General features: G+C 40.2%; 1 protein-coding gene across 2 annotated transcripts in view; it reads right to left on the bottom strand.

Moving 5' to 3' along the window:
- The window catches only part of UHMK1 (U2AF homology motif kinase 1), a 52,682-nt gene that overhangs the window by 24,246 nt on the left and 5,547 nt on the right, over positions 1-22,889 (bottom strand). The window contains exons 5-8 of one of the 2 annotated variants that reach the window (XM_059413432.1): positions 17,860-17,936; positions 17,610-17,708; positions 15,553-15,641; positions 4,988-11,852 (exon numbers count right to left, since the gene is read on the bottom strand). In XM_059413432.1, the coding sequence (XP_059269415.1) occupies positions 11,706-11,852; positions 15,553-15,641; positions 17,610-17,708; positions 17,860-17,936 (412 nt within the window). In that variant the 3' untranslated portion in view covers positions 4,988-11,705. Of the gene's footprint in view, positions 1-4,987; positions 11,853-15,552; positions 15,642-17,609; positions 17,709-17,859; positions 17,937-22,889 lie in introns of those variants that run through there. The other variant, XM_059413433.1, reaches the window with a different exon arrangement.

The raw sequence follows: 22,889 nt of genomic DNA on the forward strand, positions 1-22,889 counted from the left end.
AAGCAACCCTCAGTTTGTTTTGTGAGATTAAGAGTCTCTTATGGTTTGTCTCCCTCCTGATCCCATCTTGTTTCATTTATCTTTTTCCTACCCCCGAAACCCCCCACGTTGCATCTCCACTTCCTCATATCAGGGAGATCATATGATAGTTGTCTTTCTCCAATTGATTTATTTAGCTAAGCATGGTACCCTCTAGTTCCAACCACGTCATTGCAAATGGCAAGATTTCATTTCTTTTGATGGCTGCATAGTATCCCATCTTCTTTATTCATTCATCTGTTGATGGACATCAAGGTTCTTTCCACAGGTTGGCTACTGTGGACATTGCTGCTATATTCAGGTGCATGTGCCCCTTCAGATCACTATGTTTGTATCTTTAGGGTAAATACCGAGCAGTACAATTTCTGGGTCATAGGGTAGCTCTATTTTCAATTTTTTGAGGAACCTCCATCCTGTTTTCCAGAGTGGTTGCACCAGCTTGCATTCCCACCAACAGTGTAGGAGGGTTCCCCTTTCTCCGCATCCTCCCCAGCATCTGTCTTTCCTGACTTGTTAATTTTAGCCATTCTGACTGGTGTGAGGTGGTATCTCACTGTGGTTTTCATTTGTATTTCCCTGATGCCGAGTGATGTGGAGCATTTTTTCATGTGACTGTTGGCCATCTGGATATCTTCTTTGCAGAAATGTCTGTTCCTGTCTTCTGCCCACTTCTTGATTGGATTATTTGTTCTTTGGGTGTTGAGTTTGCTAAGCTCTTTATAGATTTTGGACACTAGCCCTTTATCTGATATGTCATTTGCAAATATCTTCTCCCATTCTGTCTGTTGTCTTTTGGTTTTGTTGACTGTTTCCTTTGCTTTGCAAAAGATTTTTTGATCTTGATGAAATCCCAATAGTTCATTTTTGCCCTTGCTTCCCTTGCCTTTGGTGACGTTCCTAGGAAGAAGCTGCTGCCACTGAGGTCGAAGAGGTTGCTGCCTCTGTTCTCCTTGAGGATTTTGATGGATTTCTTTCTCACATTGAGGTCTTTCATCCATTTTGAGTCTATTTTCGTGTGTGGTGTAAGGAAATGGTCCAATTTCATTTTTCTGCATGTGGCTGTCCAATTTTCCCAACACCATTTGTTGAAGAGGCTGTCTTTTTTCCATTGGACATTCTTTCCTGCTTTGTTGAAGATTAGTTGACCATAGAGTTGAGGGTCTATTTCTGGGCTCTCTATTCTGTTCCATTGATCTGTGTGTCTGGTTTTGTGCCCGTACCTTACTGTCTTGATGATGACAGCTTTGTAATAAAGCTTGAAGTCTGGAATTATGATGCCACCAACTTTGGCTTTCTTTTTCAATATTCCTTTGGCTATTCGAGGTCTTTTCTGGTTCCATATAAATTTTAGGATTATTTGTTCCATTTCTTTGAAAAAAATGGATCGGATTTTGAATAGACTGCTTTAGGTAGCATAGATATTTTCACAATATTTGTTCTTCCAATCCAAGAGCATGGAACATTTTTCCACTTCCATTTCTTTGTGTCTTCCTCATTTTCTTTCATGAATACTTTATAGTTTTCTGAGTACAGATTCTTTGTCTATTTGGTTGGGCTTATTCCTAGGTATCTTATGGTTTGGGGTTCAATTTTAAATGGGATTGACTCCTTAATTTCTCTTTCTTCTGTCTTGTTGTTGGTGTAAAGAAATGCAACTGATTTCTGTGCATTGATTTTATATTCTGACACTTTACTGAATTTGTATACAAGTTCTAGCAGTTTTGGAGTGGAGTCTTTTGGGTTTTCCACATATAGTATCATATCATCTGCAAAGAGTGGTAGTTTGATTTCTTCTTTGCCGATTTGGGTGCCTTTAATTTCTTTTTGTTGTCTGACTGCTGAGGCTAGGACTTCTAGTACTATGTTGAATAGCAGTGGTGATAATGGACATCCCTGCTGTGTTCCTGACCTTAGTGGAAAAGCTTTCAGTTTTTCTCCATTGAGAATGATATTTGCAGTGGGTTTTTCATAGATGGCTTTGATAATATTGAGGTATGTGCCCTCTATCCCTACACTTTGAAGAGTTTTGATCAGGAAGGGATGCTGGACTTTTGTCAAATGCTTTTTCAGCATCTATTGAGAGTATCATATGGTTCTTGTTCTTTCTTTTATTAATGTGTTGTATCACACTGATTGATTTGCAGATGTCAAACCAACCTTGCAGCCCTGGAATAAATCTCACTTGGTCGTGGTTATTCTGCAATTTTTAATAAGAATTCTTGACTATAAGGATGGACTGACTGTAAGGGAGTCTGTAACGCATAATCATTAAACCATTTTCAAATTCCATTTTCCATGTATTATACCTATTATGTGCATTAATTAATTATATTTGTGTTTTATAAATTACATACAATGTCTATACTATGCTTCATAGATTTACATAGGAAATAAAAATAATGCTCAGGTCAATTCAAAGGAAAGGAAGTGATGACAGCTGCATATTGAAATACCCGCTAACGCAGATGGCTCCCAGAGTTAGAAGACCCAGCAAGACGTCTGGGACAGGACCTGTGAACAAACCGGTTCAACCGAGACTGTAAGGCAGAGAGGCATATTACTGATGTTTTTGTGGGAAACTATTCAACAGTCCAGAAGGAAAAAATGACTGCTTTATAATTAGAACATCTATATTGTTAAGACCACAATTCTTGAGAGATCAGTGATAGATTAAGGAAACTAAAGTTGAGAATTTGCCATAAACTTTTGAAGATGAAGCTCAAAAATGCATTTCTGGGGCACCTGGGTGGCTCAGTCGTTAAGTCTGCCTTCAGCTCAGGTCATGAGCTCAGTCTGCCTTCAGCTCAGGTCATGATCCCAGGGTCCTGAGCTCAAGCCCCGCATCAGGCTCCCTGAAGGGAGCCTGCTTCTCCCTCTGCCTCTGCCATGCCCCTGCTTGTGTTCTCTCTTTCTGTCAAATAAATACATAAAAAATCTTTTTAAAAAATTTACCAAAAAATTGCAGAATAGTGAAGTACAATTAAAACACCCCATATTTGTAAATTGGAAATTTGCCTAGCAAATTCATGTTAAGAAGGGACTCCAGGGGGTGCCTCAGTCAGCAAAGTGGCTGCCTTTGGCTCAGGCCATGATCTTGTGGTCTGGGAGTGAGCCCTGAGCCCCACATCAGGCTCCTTGCTTAGTAGGGAGTCTGCTTCTCTCTCTGAATCTCTCTCCCTCCACCCTTCCCCACTGCTCATTCTCTCTCTCACATAAAATCTTTTAAAAAGGGGCGGGGGGAGGATGAGGTCTCTAGGACTTTGATTTATTCAGATATGCAATTTTATGCAGAAGAAAATGTAAAAGGTGACAACTGAGCTGTTTGAAAAGATTAACAGGACTCCACCCCCCAGATAAGATGCGGGGACAGAGAACCGACTGGTGTTTTGGTCAGAGGCTCAATACACAGCAAAAAGCCGTGAATCTGTAAGTAGGGGCAGCTTCGCTGGAGGGAAGCGTACAGTGTGAACAGCGACAGAGACAGGAGATGAGGTAGGACTTACAGGTGGAGCCAGACTCTGAAGTTTTAGGTGCCAGTCTCAGGGGATTGATATTATTTTGAAGGCAAAGGCGGGGAGGGAGCAGCATGACGGGGCTCCTGCTTCATCACGCAGAGTCAGTCTAGGAAGGCGAGCCGGGAAGCACCGGAGATGGGACTCGGGGAGTCCGTACGGAGCTGCAGCCCCAGGGACGGACCAACGGCTGGACGCAGTGGTGCGAGAGGACGGGCAGGAAGAGAGATGGGAGTCCCGGGCTGACCGGAGGGGTCGAGCAGGGGTTGTTGCCGCCAACCCGAGGAAACAAGACGCCCATTTCCCCAGCCAGACAACGAGTGAACGCTGGGTACCCTCCCCTCCCCACAGCCTTGCTGTGAGGACGAAGTGTGTGAAGAGGGCGCGGAGAGGTGACACACGAAGCGTGTAGTACACAGACTGGCACAAAGTAAGTGCTCAGCCTGTTCTTGTGATTGCGGCAGCCCTCGGGGAGAAGGGCGAGCTGAGGACTCCCAGGCAGCTCTTCAGTCTGGCCTCCTTCTGAGTTCAGTCCTAGCCCAGTGCGTCTCCGGCAGAGGTCCCCATGCCACCACCAGCCGCAGCGTCACCTGGGAACTTGTTAGAAATGCGAATCTGCAGGCTCCCCAAGAACTACAGTCATAAACTAGGGCTGGGGTCCAGCAGTCTGTGATCTAACAAGCCCTCCCAGGGGACCCTTCACTCGTAGAGGAATTACGGATTTAAACATTCCTTTTCTCCCGTCTGAGCTCTTGAAACAGCCAGAGGGTGCACCTCGCCAGGCCACCTTTCACTTGAACTGCTTGCCCAGACCAGACCAGTCTAGCCCAGTCCAGAGGCTTCCTGAAAACACGCCTCTCCCAGACACAGCGGTGTAGGACTACCACCTCTTGAGTCTTATGAGAAACTGGGCAAGTGTATGTTCCCTGCCTGGGCCTCACGCTCCACTTTACACCACCTAGACCAGCTCCATCATCCCGCACATGCTCCCAACCGAGGACTGTTCACTGATGCTACTGAACCTCCCAACCCATTTTGTTCTATTATAAAATTGATACCACAGAAATACCAACACTGTCAGAAATTAAATCACTTATCACTTGATGAAAGCCTTCTTCCAACTTGATGAAAGAACCGAGATTAGAACACGAATCTCCCAACTATGAGTTCTGGTTCTTTTCATTAGATAAGTCTGTTTCTACAGCATCAAGAACGTTCATTCCAAAATAAAAAGTTACCTATCCGTATTGTCAGTCTGATGCCCTACTTCCATCCATGAAAGACCGTATTAGAAATGGATGGTTGAGACCACACGGAAATTTTTCAACAATAGTTTTTCATAAAAATTAAATCATAAAATAACTATACTTACCTGTTATCTAACTTGGAATATTTACACTAACTGCAGGAACAGGTGAAATGAAAAAAACACCTCGTTTATTTTTAAGCTTTATTTTATCACCCTTATGAAACACACATCAGAAAGCATATCAACAGTGCATCTTATGGTAAGTCAGTTTACAACAAAACTGAACAAGGCCATTGTGTTTACAGAAAAAGTTTTCAGCAAAAAACTACACGCAATACAGTCCATTGAAACGCAGTGTCCATACTTTTTAGGTATACTTAGGTATATAGGAAAGTGAAAAATAAAAGTTCTTTGCTAGTTAGCAAGAAAAAAACAAGTTTAAAAGACTTGAATAGGAATCGGGAATTTAGGGATTTCAGAAAAAAACTTATTGGTACTGATACACATCTACATTTATAGTCCCATTTAGTTACTTTAAAAAAAAACAACAACAACAAAAAGTCACAAACAAGAAGACATCACCAAGAACAGAGAGCCATAGTGCCAAGAAATGCCAAGACCAATAGGCTATTGAAAAGACTGGTAGAAATGTTACAGACTATTCACTAGGTACTGTAATATTCTTGTAGTTCTGAGGTGAAGGTAAACCAACAGGAGACAGTACTCCTTATAACTGGCTTTGGTTTTGAGTGATCTTTCACATTTTTTCTGACCAGACCTTCTTACCAAAAACATAGCAATTACATGTTACTGAGGGAAAAGAGTAGATTTTAATCCTCACAACCAACCTCTCCAGTGCTGATACAGGAAGCCATGAGCTGTTACCATCTACTGATCATAGCTAGATTTCTAAGAGTGATCAGAAAGGTAACAAAGATGGAGCCCTTTTTGGGAAAAAATTTCCCTTCTACCCCAGATTGGACACTGTTACGAGGATATAAAGGAATGTTAAATCACTGAAGATTTTCTCAACCAAGAATTAAGAATGAAAGAGTAAATCCTGCTGGAAAAGATACAACAGCTTTACACTCTGCAAAGTAAACATTCTACAGAGATGCCGCTTTAACTTTCTTTTTAATTATAATAAATAAACACTACTTACTCCCATAAGGTGCTCAAAAACTCTGCAGCAAGTGCATATGGAAACCCACTGTACCCAATGTGCAAAGGGAAATTCGGAGATGGCTAAACCCCAGTTTCTTTCTGATCCCGGATTTGTATGAGTGTTGATGCACAGTAAACACACAAAAACTGGAGTTTAAATGTTTATTTTAAAAATTTAGGTCAAACTGAATATGGATACCTAGTCTGCTTTGATAAGCTCTTAAAACGATTTTCTGGGGAAACCACGATGAGGAATGTGTCGGAAAGACAACATTCGATGCTTCAGGTACCACGTCTGGATTTTTACAAATAAATGAGCACTTTTTGATCAAAAACTAGATGGAAGATTACGAATACCAGTAAGGAAGCGGTTTTCCTCCCCTCACCTCTCTATTTTGACTTTTCTTTTTTCTTTTTTACTCTTAAATTTGGCAGATTTCTGACAGCCCATGCTAACGAAATAATACAGCCATCCATAATTCCAATAACCGAAGCAATTCTATGTCCATATGCATGATCTGGAACACCTCACGTCTGCTCTCACACAATCCTGACATCGTGAATACCAGTAAGAGGGGAGCCTAGAAGGGGAAGCCATCTGCAACTGGGGGGGGGGGGGGGCAAGTAACTACATGTAATTTTCTCACCAACAGTCAAGAGTCTAACAAAATAAGCTCTTTTCTGCACAACAAGGATTGATGGCTGGTTAAGGCAAGTAAGATAGTATGCTTTTCTTTGCCTCTAAACTAAAATACTATGATCCTAGGTACAGTTTCTTTTAGGATACTGTGGAAGCTACTCTTGTTTAATGGGAAATCACACTCAGGCAATCATCTGATAAGCTTCCCATGAATTCCAGCATTTATGGTGCCATAAAAAAAACCGCACAATTATGACAACAGTCTGAAAAGCACAAACAGAGTGAATCTAAAACATCAATCCTCAAAAGCCATGTAAGGAACAACAAAAGTGCTAAGCTGTAGCAAGATGAATAAAAACTTTTCATCAGGAAAACAAAGGTTGTATAAACCTTGTATCTTATATCCTGAAAATCACCTTAATTACAACCTATAAAATATACAATCTCCTACATGCTCTCTGGTTTATAGGTATTTCTTTTATAGTCCATTTCCCCTATAAAATTGCAGCAAAAATAGTTAAAATTGTTCACCTCCTTCTTAAATATCCACAGTACTTGTCGATTACGTGTCACTGTGTCTACCTACTGGTCATCACCCAATTTTAAAGAAAACTGACCAATAGCGAGGAGGGAGAGGCGGCTAAAATAACCCTGACATCCTGCGGTGTGAGGCAGAGAAGCAGCTAACCTTAAACAAAACGAAACAACTTGTTTAAATTTCTGGGGACTTTAAAATGAAATATACATGTCCCTCTGTAACTAAGAAAATGTAACTTATCCAAATATACCACAAGAGGTCCAGAAAAGAGACTCAACATCTTTATATTCACCAAGAAAGCTTACTGGCGATACGAACTTGGGAAGACTATCATCTCAAGTGAAGGTGATTTATTGAGCACCTTAAGAAGAAATGGAAATTCTCTTGAGCTAATGATGACCCAAAGCTGGTCTGTGTGTGACCACATCTGCCAAGAAATAAACAAATTCTATCAGAGAGCCAGAGTAGTAAGATTGGAAGAAGGAACCTAGTACTGAAAATGGAACTAGACCCCAGGAAGAATTAGATTCTGCCAGATAACTCTGGCTTTCCATCAAATGTAATATTGGGGCGGGGGGGGGGGGGGGGGAATCAAATATGAATAGTTTCACACATATAAAATAAAGGGAAACAAGGGAAATTTTGGACTTTTATACTATGTGACTTAATCCAAAAGTTATTCCAAGGAAAAGGCAGAGGTGCAATAAATTATCATCTGGGAGCTTTCACCCAAATGAGTTTTAATATTTTCCAGGAAACACAAGGCACTTGCTTAAATCTTTGACTGTCTCCACAGCCACCGGACTAAAATTTCGTCAGCCACGATGCCCTCTGTACCCTAACCTGAACGGTACCAGCTAGCATGTCCCCTTGCACAAAGCTCTCAGTGAAACACACAGTTACTGAGTGTCTCCCCCAGAGCCTCACCCAGTAACTATGATATTATAATCACCATCGGTTACTATGGTGCTGATTTTTATTAAATGACAAAAACTAAAATGTCATGCTGCCGAGTCAAACTGATGGCAGAAATGATCAAGTTGGGACGTAAGACCTAAGAAGAAAATGATAGAAGAGTGTTCCCTGCACCGGATGAACAAACGTGAGCGCTCAACCTCGGGCGGGCATTTACTCCAGCAGGGTAACTGATGCCCTCAGCAGGGTGAAAGCCCGGGGCATTAAAATAGAAACACACCTTATGCCCAGAGTCTCTCTTCAACTTCCTCTCCATGGCAGCACTGTTTCTGGCCGCATTCCTGATCACAAATGTGCTCAGAGACTAAAATATAATGTAGAAGGCAAGTTAAATAAGAATTCAAGGATTTTTTTTTTAAAGGTTAATTTAACGTATCCCAGCATGCTTTAGCAGCTGAAGTACCGAAAAGAAGGCAATCCTTGTCTCAGTGAAAACAAAGGAAAGGACAAGTAAACTGCATTTATGGTTTTGTTCTAAAAGCAGCCAGTTTTGGCTCAAGGCATAGCAGGGAGGGAGTTTCCCCAAAGAGCTGCGGTACCGATGGCCACAAACCAAAGGAAGACGCCCAGTGGTAGTAAGTGCAATCTCTTACTGCCAGAGGGTTACTGTTTTATTCTCCCTTTAAAATGCAGCCAACAGTTGCTTGGAGGTGCTGCTTTCTTTTACTGAGGTGTCCAACTCGACTTGCTCTCCTCGAAATAGGGCATCCGAGTTTGGAAAGTGGCTAGCTAGTCACCTCCTCCGGATGTTTCCCAAGAACCAAAGATTTCCTATAGAATAAGCAATTTATAGGTGTTTCCTGGGCCAAAAAATGTACCATGACGAAACCATGGAATAATGAGAAATTGGAAAGGCAAGAGGGAAGGAAGCACAGATGTTAACAGAGGGAAAGAGAAACTACCTGAGATAAAATTTGTCCCAAAGAGTAAGGTTTAAGTGACAAAAACCCTCGCCTCTTTCCCCTGCCTCTCAAAAAGAAAATTCCTAGGTTTTAGTAATTAAGGAATTAAAATCTCTGTATATCTGTTTCACCCTAAAGGCATCATAAAAATTACATCTTCTGATAATATTTGGTTCGGGTTTGAGAAACTAAGATTAAAAACTTCGCGTAATATCAGAGGAGCGGGGGAGGATCTGCAAATGTCTTCTTTGGTGGTCATGGGCTAAAAGCTGGAAGATCACCATTTAAATCACAGGAGGCATCTTGTTTCAATTCTGTGGCTTTAATATAAAATTCTGAATTCAATGCATGGTTACTTAGGCTCATCAGTTAGTCCCTTAGTTCTCTTAAAATCTAGTTAGCATCTTCTGTAATACAACTCTACAGTGTTAAACACTACATACAGGTATGACTACAACAGCAAAGAAGAAGACAAAGAATGCTGTGAAATTCAGCATCAAGATGCTAGCAGCACACTGCATCCCTAAGCTCAGAAGCCTACCTGCAGCTCATCCGTCAGGGTCTTCTCTTTGTAGGGGTGGGAGGGGGAATGAGAGAGGGACACGTGCGCGCCTAGAACACCTGCCCTGGAGAAGCACTCACTCGTGCTCTGTGTTCATCTGTACACACGCAAGAACCTGGTGTTTCTAATCACCCTGGGAGCTGTCACCCCTACAAACATTGATGTTTCAAGAAAGCTTAGGTCTCTGGAGTACTGGTTATCCTCTCTTGAATTGTTTTTTGAACACATACCGGCTAATCAACTTCGGAGAGGGCCAAAACGAGAACTAACAGTTCTTCCTCCTCAGGGCACATACTAGACACAACTTTCCCTTGGAGACCACGCCACAAGGCCTTCTGGCAACTCATAAATCAGCCTCCTTACACCAAATCTGGCTTCATAATAAATAATAAGGGAGTATCCTGAATGATATAACTGTAAATACCTCAACTGTCAGATAGTCATTGTCTGAAAAGGGTAAGATAATTCATCCTCTGAAATGTGAATTCCTACTTGGGCTCTCAACGACCTGCGCGGCACACATTTCAAAGAAAGACTCTATGAGGAGGCTTCCAACAGGGAAAGGTATAAAAGGCTTTTTCCTTAGGAAAAACAAAAAAAATGAAGACTTTCATTTAGATAAGGAAATAAAAAAAAATTCATAACCTGTTTACAACTTATTTTTTTGTATAATCAGTGCTTTATAAAGGTTTCCTAAGTTTTAAACCTTTGAAGTCAATCTACATGAAGTGGGAAGAATCCGTAATTACAATTCCTAAAACCATATCATCAACCCATGTTCACGAACTCACACACACCAGCATCCTGGGCTCAGGGACACAGCAGACTGCTGGGAATCCTTCTAAGAATTCTGAGTTTTTCTTCCTTTCTACTTCCATCTTATTAGAGCTACACTTTTCTTAACTTCCCCGCAGTCAGAAGTCTGAGCACCTTCAGAGTAGCTGCTCTTCAGCCACACAGACGAGACGCCGTGGAGGAAAGGGCAGGACAGAGAGAGGAAAGAAGAAAAAAACAACGAATCCTGGACTATTCACTTTCTCTTTGCCCATTTTTTTCTTTTCCCTTCACTGAACATCTTGCTTTTTGGCCATTTCGATTCCCTTCGTTGTAGGCAGAACTCTATCTTGAGAAATCTTGCAGTGATCATGGGAGCTTCGGCACAGAAACGAGCTGACACAGGGTCTCAAGGAGATGAAAGAACAGGGCGGTCTTTCGCTTTGTTCCAAGCGCTTGAAGAGAGTTTCAGTGTGACTCAGTCTAGACTCATCAGTTCTGAGCCTCTCAGGAATGATCTATTTCTCATTTACATTCTATCAGACACACCAACTCTCAAACATACATCCTAAATCGGACAGATACGAAACATCTAGGGAAGAGAGAGGTGGAGACTGCATTAGCTCACAAGATTCACACGATAAAGCACGCCGACTCAGATCTTCTCTAATCTCTCATATCTGCACACTCACTCAAGCATACGTACTAGACATAAAAATTGTGCAAGATCAAGCATCAGCTTTCTATTTGAAAAGCCTTAATTTAAAAAAAAAAAAAAAAAAGGAGATAGGCTCACTGCAGTTTCTTTAAAGGAATATTCAGTACTACAGTACTCCTTTAAAAAAATTCATAACTCAGTGTGAAGAACACAGTAGGTCATCGCTGCTTGACGGCTACTTAACAATGACTGGGAGCGTCCAGAGCCAGCTGTGGAGATCTGGGATGAGGAAGAACTGCCCGACAGCGTAAAGGAACGATCCGTGACGGCCGTCACCAACTCTTACCAAATTGGTTGATATTCACTATGACATGACATTACTCATCCTTGATCACATGAAATAATTAATATCCTTTTAGGTTACACACTGAAGAGCAGCACTTGCCCTACTGCACAAGAAAAGGGTTGCCCGTGTGGATGCTCTAAAACCCCTCAAGGTATAGCTGAGAGGTCTTGTCCTACTCGGTGCCAAATGTTTGCAATGCAGCCATTGCTCAACTGCACATTAGTAGGATTAAATAAATGTACAAAGTATTCCCTTAAAATGGTGAGGGGGTACTTCTGCATTCAGATATAGAATACAATCACCCAGGAAATGGAGGAGAAACAGGGAAGAGTCCTCAGGTTACTGATTAAAGCAAAGTTTGATACAGATATCCCCTCTTGTAGGCACTCAGCGGGTAGAATGTAGCCACAACAAACTTCCCATCAAACATCCTTCCAGTCAGTAATTTCTGAGCAGCTTTGGAATCACCAGCATTTGCATACTCAACAAAGACCTGTAAGAGGACAGAGAAAACAAAGTCGGCTTCATTTCCACCAAGACTGTTCCAGAACAGGGCTTTTCCAACTTTAGTGTACACACAAGTATCTTTTGGGGACCTTGGCACAACGCAGACTCAGTTTCAGGAGGTCTACCGTGGGCCTGAGTCTCTGCATTTCTGAATCAACTCCCAGGCGATGCCAGCGCGGTTGGTCCACAGACCACATTTTCAAGGAGCAGGATTAGAACAATTCCTTTACAAGGTTCAATTCTGAAAAATCCATCGAAGACAAGTCGAGTGAAAAATGCACACCCACTGGCCATGTTCTTGCAGGAGTGGTGAGCAGCAGTGGATGCGTGCCAGAGACAGGGCCATACAGCATGGGGAACAAATGCACTCCACCGTGCCTTGAAGACAGTCTGCCCTCTTAGAAGAGGAAGGAGGAGAAACTACCAGTCAAGGTTACCGGATTTTATACCTACTAAAGACTCGTAGAAGCCTTAACTACTGTGAAGAGTAAGTTTAAAACTAGGTAAAATCTCCGTTTCCAGAGTATCTGAATTCTGACCGGAGACAGGTAGAGGATACAGCGTAATAGGTTATGCTCTTTTTGTTGATCTAAAGCCAAAGTTACTAGGAGGGAAAATCATTTTAAATGACTTGTCCTCAGTTACCCATAAATTTGTAAACCAGAAAAAGAACGGCCTCATCTTTCTCAGTTACGTGCTCATCTGAGATGCCAACAGTCTTCAAACTTGGGTGCCAGCATCCTAGACACTCGGACTTTCAAAGGGAAGCAAAAACAGATTGTCTGAAGGAAACCAATTTTCAGATTTTCAGCTTTTACTTGTACCTTCTCTTAAAATCGGATGCACCCAGAAGTTCGAGGCAAGAGTCTCCTTTTTCATTTCCCCTTTCGTGGGAGCCATTCTCCCACTGATAAAATTATTTCCAAAGGGTATTAAAAACCTCCAGGGTATGAAAAGGAAAGACAATTCCAAATACAGCACTCTTTAAATGAATCTTCCTTCATTGGTAAATAAAGCACTACTCGCTGCCTGCTCACTCCCTGTCTTCCGTGAGTATTTCTGTTACGGATTATGCATGACGTCAGGCCTCTGATACTCTGATCCGGGATGGAATTTTCTGAATTCCTGGGGACTGTTAAGTGGAGAGGTGACAGACTCTCTTCCTCTCCCATGCCATGACTATTCCCAAGCTACGTGTTCCTCATGTAGAGATCATCCAGCACTAAAAATTGCCCTGATTTTCATATGTATAAAGCTAAGTGGGGATTTTTAGCTATTCTTAAAAGCCACCCTTAACTGTGCTATTAGCTGGAGATAAAAACACTTCCAAACGGCCAACTCAATACAGTCAGTCAGGCTGTTTACTGTAAACCGAACAGCATGGAGAAAATGCTACTGATACCATCCAGTGATTTCTTTCAGAGTATGCAACTTCACGTAACAATGTAGGTGAGACCTATATTATATCTTAAAACCGGACTCTAACCAGTCAATGCTTGTTTTATTCATTTTAGAAATACTTAATACTTTATATCCCCTTTTTTACAGAAAATGAAAGTATATGCTGGCTGCAGGACCAGTTAGTTCTACCAACCCTATGTTGGTAGAACTTTTTCACTGACTACAAAAGAGAAGTTAGAAGATGATGCCCAGTAAGAAGAATGAAGCTCTTTCTGAAATTTTTTTTAACCTGATTCTAAATGACTTCTAAATCCATACACCAAAGTTCAACGAGAAGACACGCACTTATGGAAGGAACGCCCTGCTCTCTAGCACGCTCCTCACTTCATAGACAACCCCCAGTTTTATACATTATATCATTCCAAACAAAAGAGGAGAAACATTTTTATAATTTACAATGAGATTAAATAATTTAATCAGTTTAATCGTAACTACTTTTGTAATTATGAGATCCATTCCATAATTCTTGTTTTCAGTGATTTTTAAAATATTCTTTAAACAAAAATCCACAGCATTGTTGATTTGAATGGAAAATTCAAATGAAGACTGACTTTGCCAACAGACATTTCAATAACCTGGAGAAGTTAAACCTGTGAGCACAAGTTCATCGGTTGTTTTCATTCTCCTCTAAACGTCAAGGAAAGCTTCTTCACATAGCAAATTTCCTCTTGCTGATGAATATTTATTTTTGTATTGTTTGAAACCGGGGTACTTCTATCCCGAAAATATTCCTTCTGTTTCTCTATTCTATGTCTTCTATTTCATACACACGGTTGAGGTTAACATCGGGTCAGATCATGTTAGTCCTTCATTCAAAGTCTTCAAAGATCTTTATCTTTCCCTCTCAGTTAGAGTAAATGCCAGTGCTGTCTCGAGTCCCTCAAGGTTCACCTACACCACCTCACCCCTGGGAGCAAATCCACCACATCCCCTCTTTCTCACTCTGCTAGAGTCACACTAAGCCTTTCAAACCCGCCAGGCAAACTCACGGCCTCTGGGCCTGCTATCCCTTATGCCTGGACCTCTTTTCCTTATCTCCTTCATACTTCCACTCCAACGAAACCTCAGTATGGCCTTCCCCACCACTGACATGCAACTATAATCTTCCCTACCAGGCACTTAAGAAACCTCTTCTCCTGAGACCTTCCCCCCAGAGCACTTATCACTATATCCTTGTGCCTATTTTGATCACTGTTGTATCAGGGCCTAGAACATAACAGATGCTCAATAAATACCAGCTGACTAAATAAACAGCAATTATGCATATAGTATGTTGCCGACACTAAACAAGGTAAATATTATTACTACATTGGTAATAACTTTTCACTAAGATTAGAGTGAAATTTCTTTCATTTCTTTCTTCAGTTGCCAAGCATTTTCAAAATACTGAACCAAAGGAGAAAATAACAATCCACAATCGGAGGTGATTTCACCCACCAGGGGGCATTTGGCCGTGTTTAGAGATACTTCTGATCACCACAACTGAGAAGGGGAGTGGGGGGAGGGGCTCTCCAGAGTGGAGGGCAGCGACGCTGCTAAATACCTAGAACACACATGACCGCTCCCACAACCAAGATATTGGCTCAAAGGTCAAGAGTGTCAAGGTTGAGGAAACCCTAAATAATACAATATTCTGTTCCCAGAAAAGTAAAAATACTACAGATAAAAGAAAGATCTTCAAAAGAGCTTTCAAAGATTTCTCTAATATTCTTTCCCCCAAAACTGAGACTCATGGTTCTCGCTTGTACATTTCAGAGACGCAAGCACTAAGGTTCATCACCACAGTCAGTCAGTCACACTGGGACCAGAGCTCCGACTGCAGGATTCTGTCAGCACACTTTCCCTCTTTAAATTAGCACCGATGATTCCATTAAAATGAGAACCTAACCTAAATGGTTTTCTAACTCTCCTTAATTAGAATAAAAGTAGGCCATAATATTTCTGTAGCTGACATGACCTGAATTAGCATATGATATGGTTGGTGTCACTTTTCACAATGGCTCAAAAGTAGAGAACACTTTTTAAGAAAAAAAATTCTAACCCATATAAAAAGCATGCATATTACAGAACCTTGAGGGGGGATGAAAAGTACAAGAAAATAAAAACAACCATGATGCAAAATTCATCATTTCTAGCAACATTTTCGTGTACTATAGAACTAAAACATTTGCTCAGGATTTTAGTAACCTCTGAATAATTCTGAAACTATAGAAACATTCACTTACTTGTCCTCTGCCAGGATTTTCCTTTGGAACAAGGAGAGATACCACTGGTCCATATTTTTGACACTCCTCTTTTACATCCTCTACAACATCTGATTATGAAAACACAGAACAGTAACCGCTTTGCTGTAATTACCAAGCATTCATTATTTAAAAATTTTAAAGTACCAAATAATTCAGGAATCCATATCTAAGTAATGAGGTCACTTTCTACATCATCTAAAATTAAGCTTAAGAATAATATAAATTCAATGCATCTAATAATTCTGTTAAATTCAATACTTTAAATAGTTAATATTCAAATGACCCCCCCCCCCCCAAAAATGTCTTTTTCCCAGTTTTCCAACTGCCTCTCTTCCTCTCCTTGAAGGCAACAAACATTATCAGTTCTTCTGCGTCCTTCCGTAAATACTGTAAGGTTATACAAGCAAACATAATCATACATGCTTTTTTCTAAGTAAAAATTCCAATCTCGCTTTTTCTTTATTAGTACATTGCATCTTGAAGATTCTTGAATATTACTGTGTGAAATTTTCCCATTTGTTTTTATGACTGTGTAATAATTTCACCCTATGAGTGATCAATAAATTCTCCACTGTGTCTCCTACTAAATAAACTATTTCCAATTTTTTTGCCCTTATAAATACTGTAACAGATAAATCTGTATCTATCTCATTTCACTTATGTATTTCCAAGTTGACTCTAGAAGTGGAACTACTAGGACAAAATGAATATAAATTTGTAAGTTTGTTAGAATTACCAATCTGCCTTTCATAAAGTTTAGCAATTTAAACTCTCTCCAATGATGTGAAATGTATTTTGAAAATATTCTCCTATACTCTACCAGTAAGAGGGTTGTCAAACATTTTCACCATCCACATTAGGTAACAAAGATCTCATCCGTACAGTTTCAGTGAGCATCTATTTTTAAACTTGGTTCTGTTTTAGTCCATTCACCACTCTGCTCTCAGACTACTCTTACAAAAACCTCAGTCTGACTATATCACTCTCCTAGTCCAATTTTTTTAAAGATTCTATTTATTTATTTGACACAGAGAGAGAGAGATCACAAGTAGGTAGAGAGGGGGAAGCAGGCTCCTTGCTGAGCCAAAAGCCCAATGCAGGGGTCGATCCCAGGATCCCGAGACCATGACCCGAGACCATGACCTGAGCTGCAGGCAGAGGCTTAACCCTCTGAGCCACCCAGGCTTAGCTCAGAGCTAAGATGGAGAAATGGAAGCACAGGGCAGGACTAGAAAGAGCAGATGGAAAGAACATGCTGGGAAAATTAATCTTGATTAATTCAGGAAAGGCTTATGAAAGTGAAGGAGTCCAGCGGGCCCAAGGAATCGTCCTCACCTAAACAGGCTGCTCGAACAAGAGGCCACGGACTGAGTGGCTTCCGTAACAGACACGGACTGGGTGGCTTCTGTAACAGACATTTACTTCTCTGGTCCCCAGGGCTGGAATTCCCACAGCGAGGTACAGGAAGATTCGGTGTCCCATGTACCTGGCGACTTTCTTGCCATAACCTCACGCAGCAGAGAGAGCTCTCCTGTTTCTTCATCTTTTTAAAAAGGCCCCAGCCTCAGCGCCTGGGTGACTCAGTGGGTTAAAAGCCTCTGCCTTTGGCTCAGGTCGTGATCCCAGAGTCTTGGGATCGAGCCCCCGCATCGGGTTCTCTGCTCAGCGGGGAGCCTGCTTCCCCCTCTCACTCTCTGCCTGTCTCTCTGCCTGCTTGTGATCTCTGTCAAATAAATTAAAAAAAAAAAAAAAAAAAAACCTTAAAAAAAAAAAAGGCCCCACCCTCAGGACATAACCTAGTCCTATTAAATCCTAAAGGCGCCAACTCAAAATACTAGCACACTGGGGACTGGGACTTTGCCACATGAATTCTGGGGGGACATATTCAATCTACAACAGGAATTAAAAAGTGAGATCCTTTAGAAATCATGTAGTTCAATATCCTCATATATAAATTAAGAGAATAGAGAAACTTATGAAACAATACATCTATTCTACTTGCAAAAGACATAAAATACAATTTAGGAAGCAGTTACCTTCGTATTCCTCTTCGTTCTCCAGGTAATCATCATCCAGCACATTCAGTAGTCTTAGCACTGGAGTAGGAAGCATCACCAGGTCTTCAATATGAGGGGCTGTTAAGGTTCATCGTAACACGGTTAAATGTAAACTCAACCAAAATCAATGGATAAACACTAGGCAAAAGAGCCTGGGAGTGCAACTGAGCTCTGATGTCTTATTTGATTGTAAAACAACCAAGGAAAAATAAAGATGTATGCAACTTACCAAAAGGAATGCTAAAGAATGGGCTGCATAATGCCATTTCAGCAGGAATCCTTCTGCTTGGATCATCATGAAGCATGCTAAAACACAAAACGTGTATCTTTGTAATTACTGTCAAATTCTGAAAATGAGGGGCACCTGGGTGGCTCAGCTGGTTAAGCAAGCGTCTGCTTTCAGCTTGGGTCATGATCCCACGATCCTGGGATCGAGTCCCACATAAGGGTCCCTGCTCAGCAGGGAGTCTCCTTCTGTCTCTCCCTATGCCTGCCACTCCCCCTGGTTGTGCTCTCTTTCAAAATTAAATAAATAAAATCTTAAAAAAAAATCTTTTGAAAATGAAACTATTAAAGAAAATTAAAATGTCTAAGTGTTCATCACAACATTAATTATATTAGCATGGTTTACTGAGCCATTTGGCTACAAAAAAATATAAAAGCTTTCTTTTTTTCTTTTTAAGATTTTATTTATTTGAGAGAGAGAGAGAGCACAAGCAGGAGAGAGGTAGAGGGAGAGGGAGAAGCAGACTTCCAGTGGGCAGGGAGCCTGATGCAGGGCTCAATACTAGGACCCCGGGATCATGATCTGAGCCAAAGGCAGACACTTAACCGACTTAGTCATCCAGGTGCCCCAAAGCTATTTCTAAGTAAATGGTTCAGTAATTCATGATACACACCTATGGCACAATATTATATTTTAAAATAATGTTTCTGATTAATAAATGCAACATGGGAAAGTCATCCATACTATATAACATTAAGTGGGGGAAAAAAAAGCGCTAGATAAATTTAGGTAATCCAAATTAAAAAAAAAAAAAAGATGACAGTGGTGAGATGATTTCTGAATTCTATCAAATCCCCCTACAACAGCACAACTTGGTAACAAAATCAAAAACCCATGGATGACGTTTACCACAAAACTAAGCAACCCCAATAAATACCAAAATACAAGAGGCTAGGAACAAACCATCATAGCAGTAAGTCTTGCACCATATCGACATCTGTGTGGAAGGAAGCAGAGAAAAGCAACAGACGATCTGATGAAGCAGAGAAAATAACCCAAAATATCCAACAGGTACTGACTGGAAAGCCCAGTAAGTCAATTGGAAAAAATCAACTGTAACTACAAGGGGGTATACATTCTAATTCCAAGTGAATGCAAGAAGTCTGTAAAACCTGAAGGGGTTGGAATAACCCAGAAATGATGACTTCTCAAAATGAACTAGCTAAAGCTCCCTCCCAGGGCAAAGTCCCACAGGGAATGTAAATGTGGAAAACAGAATCCAAATTGAGTAGGATGTAGTAAATAAAATTAACACACACAGAGAGAGAGAGAGGTAGAGAGAGAGACCAGGAAAAAGGAATGGAGGAGAAGAGGCAGAGATTTCAGAATAAACCTCCCCCCCTTTTAACATTACATAAAAACAGGAAGAGCCCTCTACAATTAGAAAAGCTATCCGAACTACACCTTCTTCTGTAAGTTTAGAAAATGAATTTCATATAAAAATGAACCACATAAAAAGTATTACTAACAAAATTATTACACAAAAGACAAAACTGCAAAATGATAGCCCGAGGCAATGAACGCATGCCAGAAAGACATGATAAGAACACAGATGGACATGATAACCTACTGTTTCAAAATGAGCAAACGATATTTTTTAAAACGATAAAAGATATGAGAAATCAAAATTAGAAAATCTCAATAATTAGGTAATAGAACTCCAGAAAGAATTAGAAATATAATAAAAAATCACTTCATAAAATAAAGCTACAAGAACTTGAAGGATGAACAAATACAGCAATAGCATCTCAAAGATAGACAGAAGGTGGAAAGGAACATCTTTAAAAATAAAAAAGAAACAGGGACGCATGGGTGGCTCAGTCAGTTAAGTGTCTGCCTTTGGCTCAGATCATGATCCCGGGGTCCTAGTATTGAGCCCTGCATCAGGCTTCCTGCCCAATGGAAGTCTGCTTCTCCCTCTCCCTCTGCCCCTCTCCTGCTTGTGTGTGCTCTCTCTGTCTCTGACAAATAAATAAATCTTAAAAAAAATAAAATAAAAAAGAATACAAGAGATTTAAAAAAATTCAAGAGAAATAAGAATAATGAACACTGTCAAAGAAAATCCAATATACGTATAATAGGAGTGCCTGAAGGAGAAAATCAAAGCAAGAGAATACTAAAAAGAGTAATTTAAGAACACCACCCTAAAATAAATGAGCAAAGAGATCTGAAACTATTTTCCTGACCATATCAACCCAGAACAATCAAAAATCAAGATATATTCTGGTAAAATCAATAGACTTTTTTTTTTAAGATTTTGTTTATTTATTTGACAGAGAGAGAGAGAGAGAGAGAGAGAGAGAGAGAAAGATCACAAGTAGGCAGAGAGAGGGAAGCAGGCTCTCCACTGAGCACAGAGTCCAATGCGGGGCTTGATCCCAGAACCCTGAGATCATGACCTGAGCCGAAGGCAGAGGCTTAATCCACTGAGCCACCCAGGCGCTCCAAAATCAATAGACTTTTAAAAAGATGAAACTGTCTGGCCATCTAGGCAAAAAAGACCAATTGATTTTTTTTTTTAATATAAAGACAATTAAAAGTGTCTTTAGACTTTTCAACAGCAACACTACATGCCAGGATAAAATGGAGTAATATGTTTAAGACACTCACGAAAAAAAAGAATGCCACTCATTTTTATACCCAGATGAATGACTCTCCAGTATAATAAGCACAACTGACCACCAGCAAGCAAGAGCTCAGGGAACATGAATCCTATGGTCTCTAGAGATCAAGCTTCAGAAATTAAAACGATGAGAGAGACAGCCCCACAGGGACCAGGGGTGAACAGTGATGTGCAGCTACATGCAGAACTGAGAATAAATGCGAGTGTTCAAACAGAGTGTATGGCACATAATGGTTACAGAAACTGATGACACAGATACAACTAATTTTCAAATGAGAAAGAATGGGAAAAGCACATGCAAAAATAATTTCAGTAATCTTCCTAGAATATTATGATTCTGAGACAGTTTTAATGTAAGCTGGAATAAAGCAAATGAGTAATTACAAAATATTCTAATTCTAGCATTCCCCTTGTCCTTAAGAACCATAATTCTTTACACAGAAGGAGAAAGAGATGTGAAATACAAGTTAAATAAAACCTCTGGTCTCAAATTTGACTTGGAAATATCAGTATGAACTACATCCACTTTAAGGCCTAGAAACAAAGACCATCCCAGTAGCAAGGAGTATTCCTAAAACCCAGACTGTTTTTTTAAAGTACTATTTCCTACTAAAAGAAATCAGGCTTCTTAGAGAAATGGCTACTTCCAAGTGTGGGGCAGGAAATGTGTAAGACGAACTGGGAACATCTTGTCACACCAGAGAGCAAAGAAGCTGTAAAAGATAATAAGGCCTGCTGAAACCAACTCACACAGCTCACAGTCATCAAAGATGGGGCAATTTTAGCTTCAGTGAGGATAAGAACTGCAATCATTTGCAGGTACCAAATCAAAACACACTGAACTTTCAAAAGGAAATGGTACCCTTTGGAGGATGACAGGAATCAACTCATTACAAAAACTAGTAAATAAAGAGAGAAAGAATCAAGCATTTATTTTGTCTTTGGTTAACCAAAGGAAGCAGAATGACAGAATGAGAACATCCCCATTCCGCAGCTCCTAACAAAGTAATGGATCCAAAGTAACATGAACAGTTACTAACACATAAAACAGAGATGGCTATATTATGTGCCTCCTTATAATAAAAAAAACATAACACCATCTATGGTCACGCCAAAAAAAAAAAAAAAATGTAGCCCTCTAGATACAACTACCAATATATAGGAAGAACACAGAAATAGGTTACGCTACACAAGAATCAGCAAAATTCAGACTGCAGACAGCTATACTGATCCAACAACCTAGGTTGTCCAACAAGTAAACAAGGGAAAAGCGGGGTAGGAGATGGAAAAGGACCTTTCAGATTAAAAGAAACTTAAAAGAGACTTTTGTTTAGAAGAGCAATAGTAAACCACAGTGTTTAAGGATACATGCTATAATGAAAACAAGGAAGTAATTACCGTAAGAGTCAACGCAGAGGCTACTTTTAGGGAGGAAGAAGGACTGAAAATTGAGATGGGGACACACAGAGAATTTCTGGGGTAGCTGGCAAAGTTTTATTTCTTGACCTGAATGGTGACTACAAGAGTATTCCTAAGGATTCATGAAGTTACACATTTGTTTTCAGCATCTGTGCTCTATTCTACCATAAAAAATGGTTCAAATAATTTGCATGCATACACAGCAAAATCCATAGAAAAATCCCAAAAAGAAATACACCAAAGTGCTTACACTAGAGAGTAGGTTTACAATTTTTATTTTGCTGATCACAATTCTCCACAGCTCCCAAATTTAGTGTTAGCTGCACAATCAAGGGGGGGGAAATCCGAAATAACAAGTCAATACTAGGAGCTCTTTCTGCCCACGGGGCCTATCCCATGCCTTAATAGATCACCTTTTTGCACCAAAAAATAAAAACAAAACAAAAACAAAGACAAAGCCAATACCAGTATTTATATGACTTGACTTCCAAGTTAGAACCCATTACATAATTTCACAATGCCATCTTTTCCAAGTAAAATGCCACTTGTAAAGCTAATAGCAATCAGATAGTAACAGCTATTGAAAACTAATTGGTAAAACACACAAACATACTTGAATAAGTGCCAGTAAAATTTTTAAGTTCTTATCTGAATGAATTCTGTGGACTGTAATGTCCATTTCCTAGTTTTGATATTGTACTCCAGTTACATCAGATGTTACCACTGGGGGAAACAGGATGGAGGGCACACAGACCTCTCTGTAACATTTTTGCAACTTCCCATAAATCTGTAATTGTTTCAAAATAAAAAGCTAAAAAAAAAAAAAAAATCAAAAACAAAAACAAAAAAATCCCCAAAGACCTAGTTGGAAAGTTTATAGGGTCAATATTCCAAAGAAAAAGTAAAATTCTGACTTGATCGGGAAATCTAT

The sequence above is a fragment of the Mustela nigripes genome, chromosome 10, assembly GCF_022355385.1.
Source record: "Mustela nigripes isolate SB6536 chromosome 10, MUSNIG.SB6536, whole genome shotgun sequence".
Lineage (NCBI taxonomy): Eukaryota > Metazoa > Chordata > Mammalia > Carnivora > Mustelidae > Mustela > Mustela nigripes.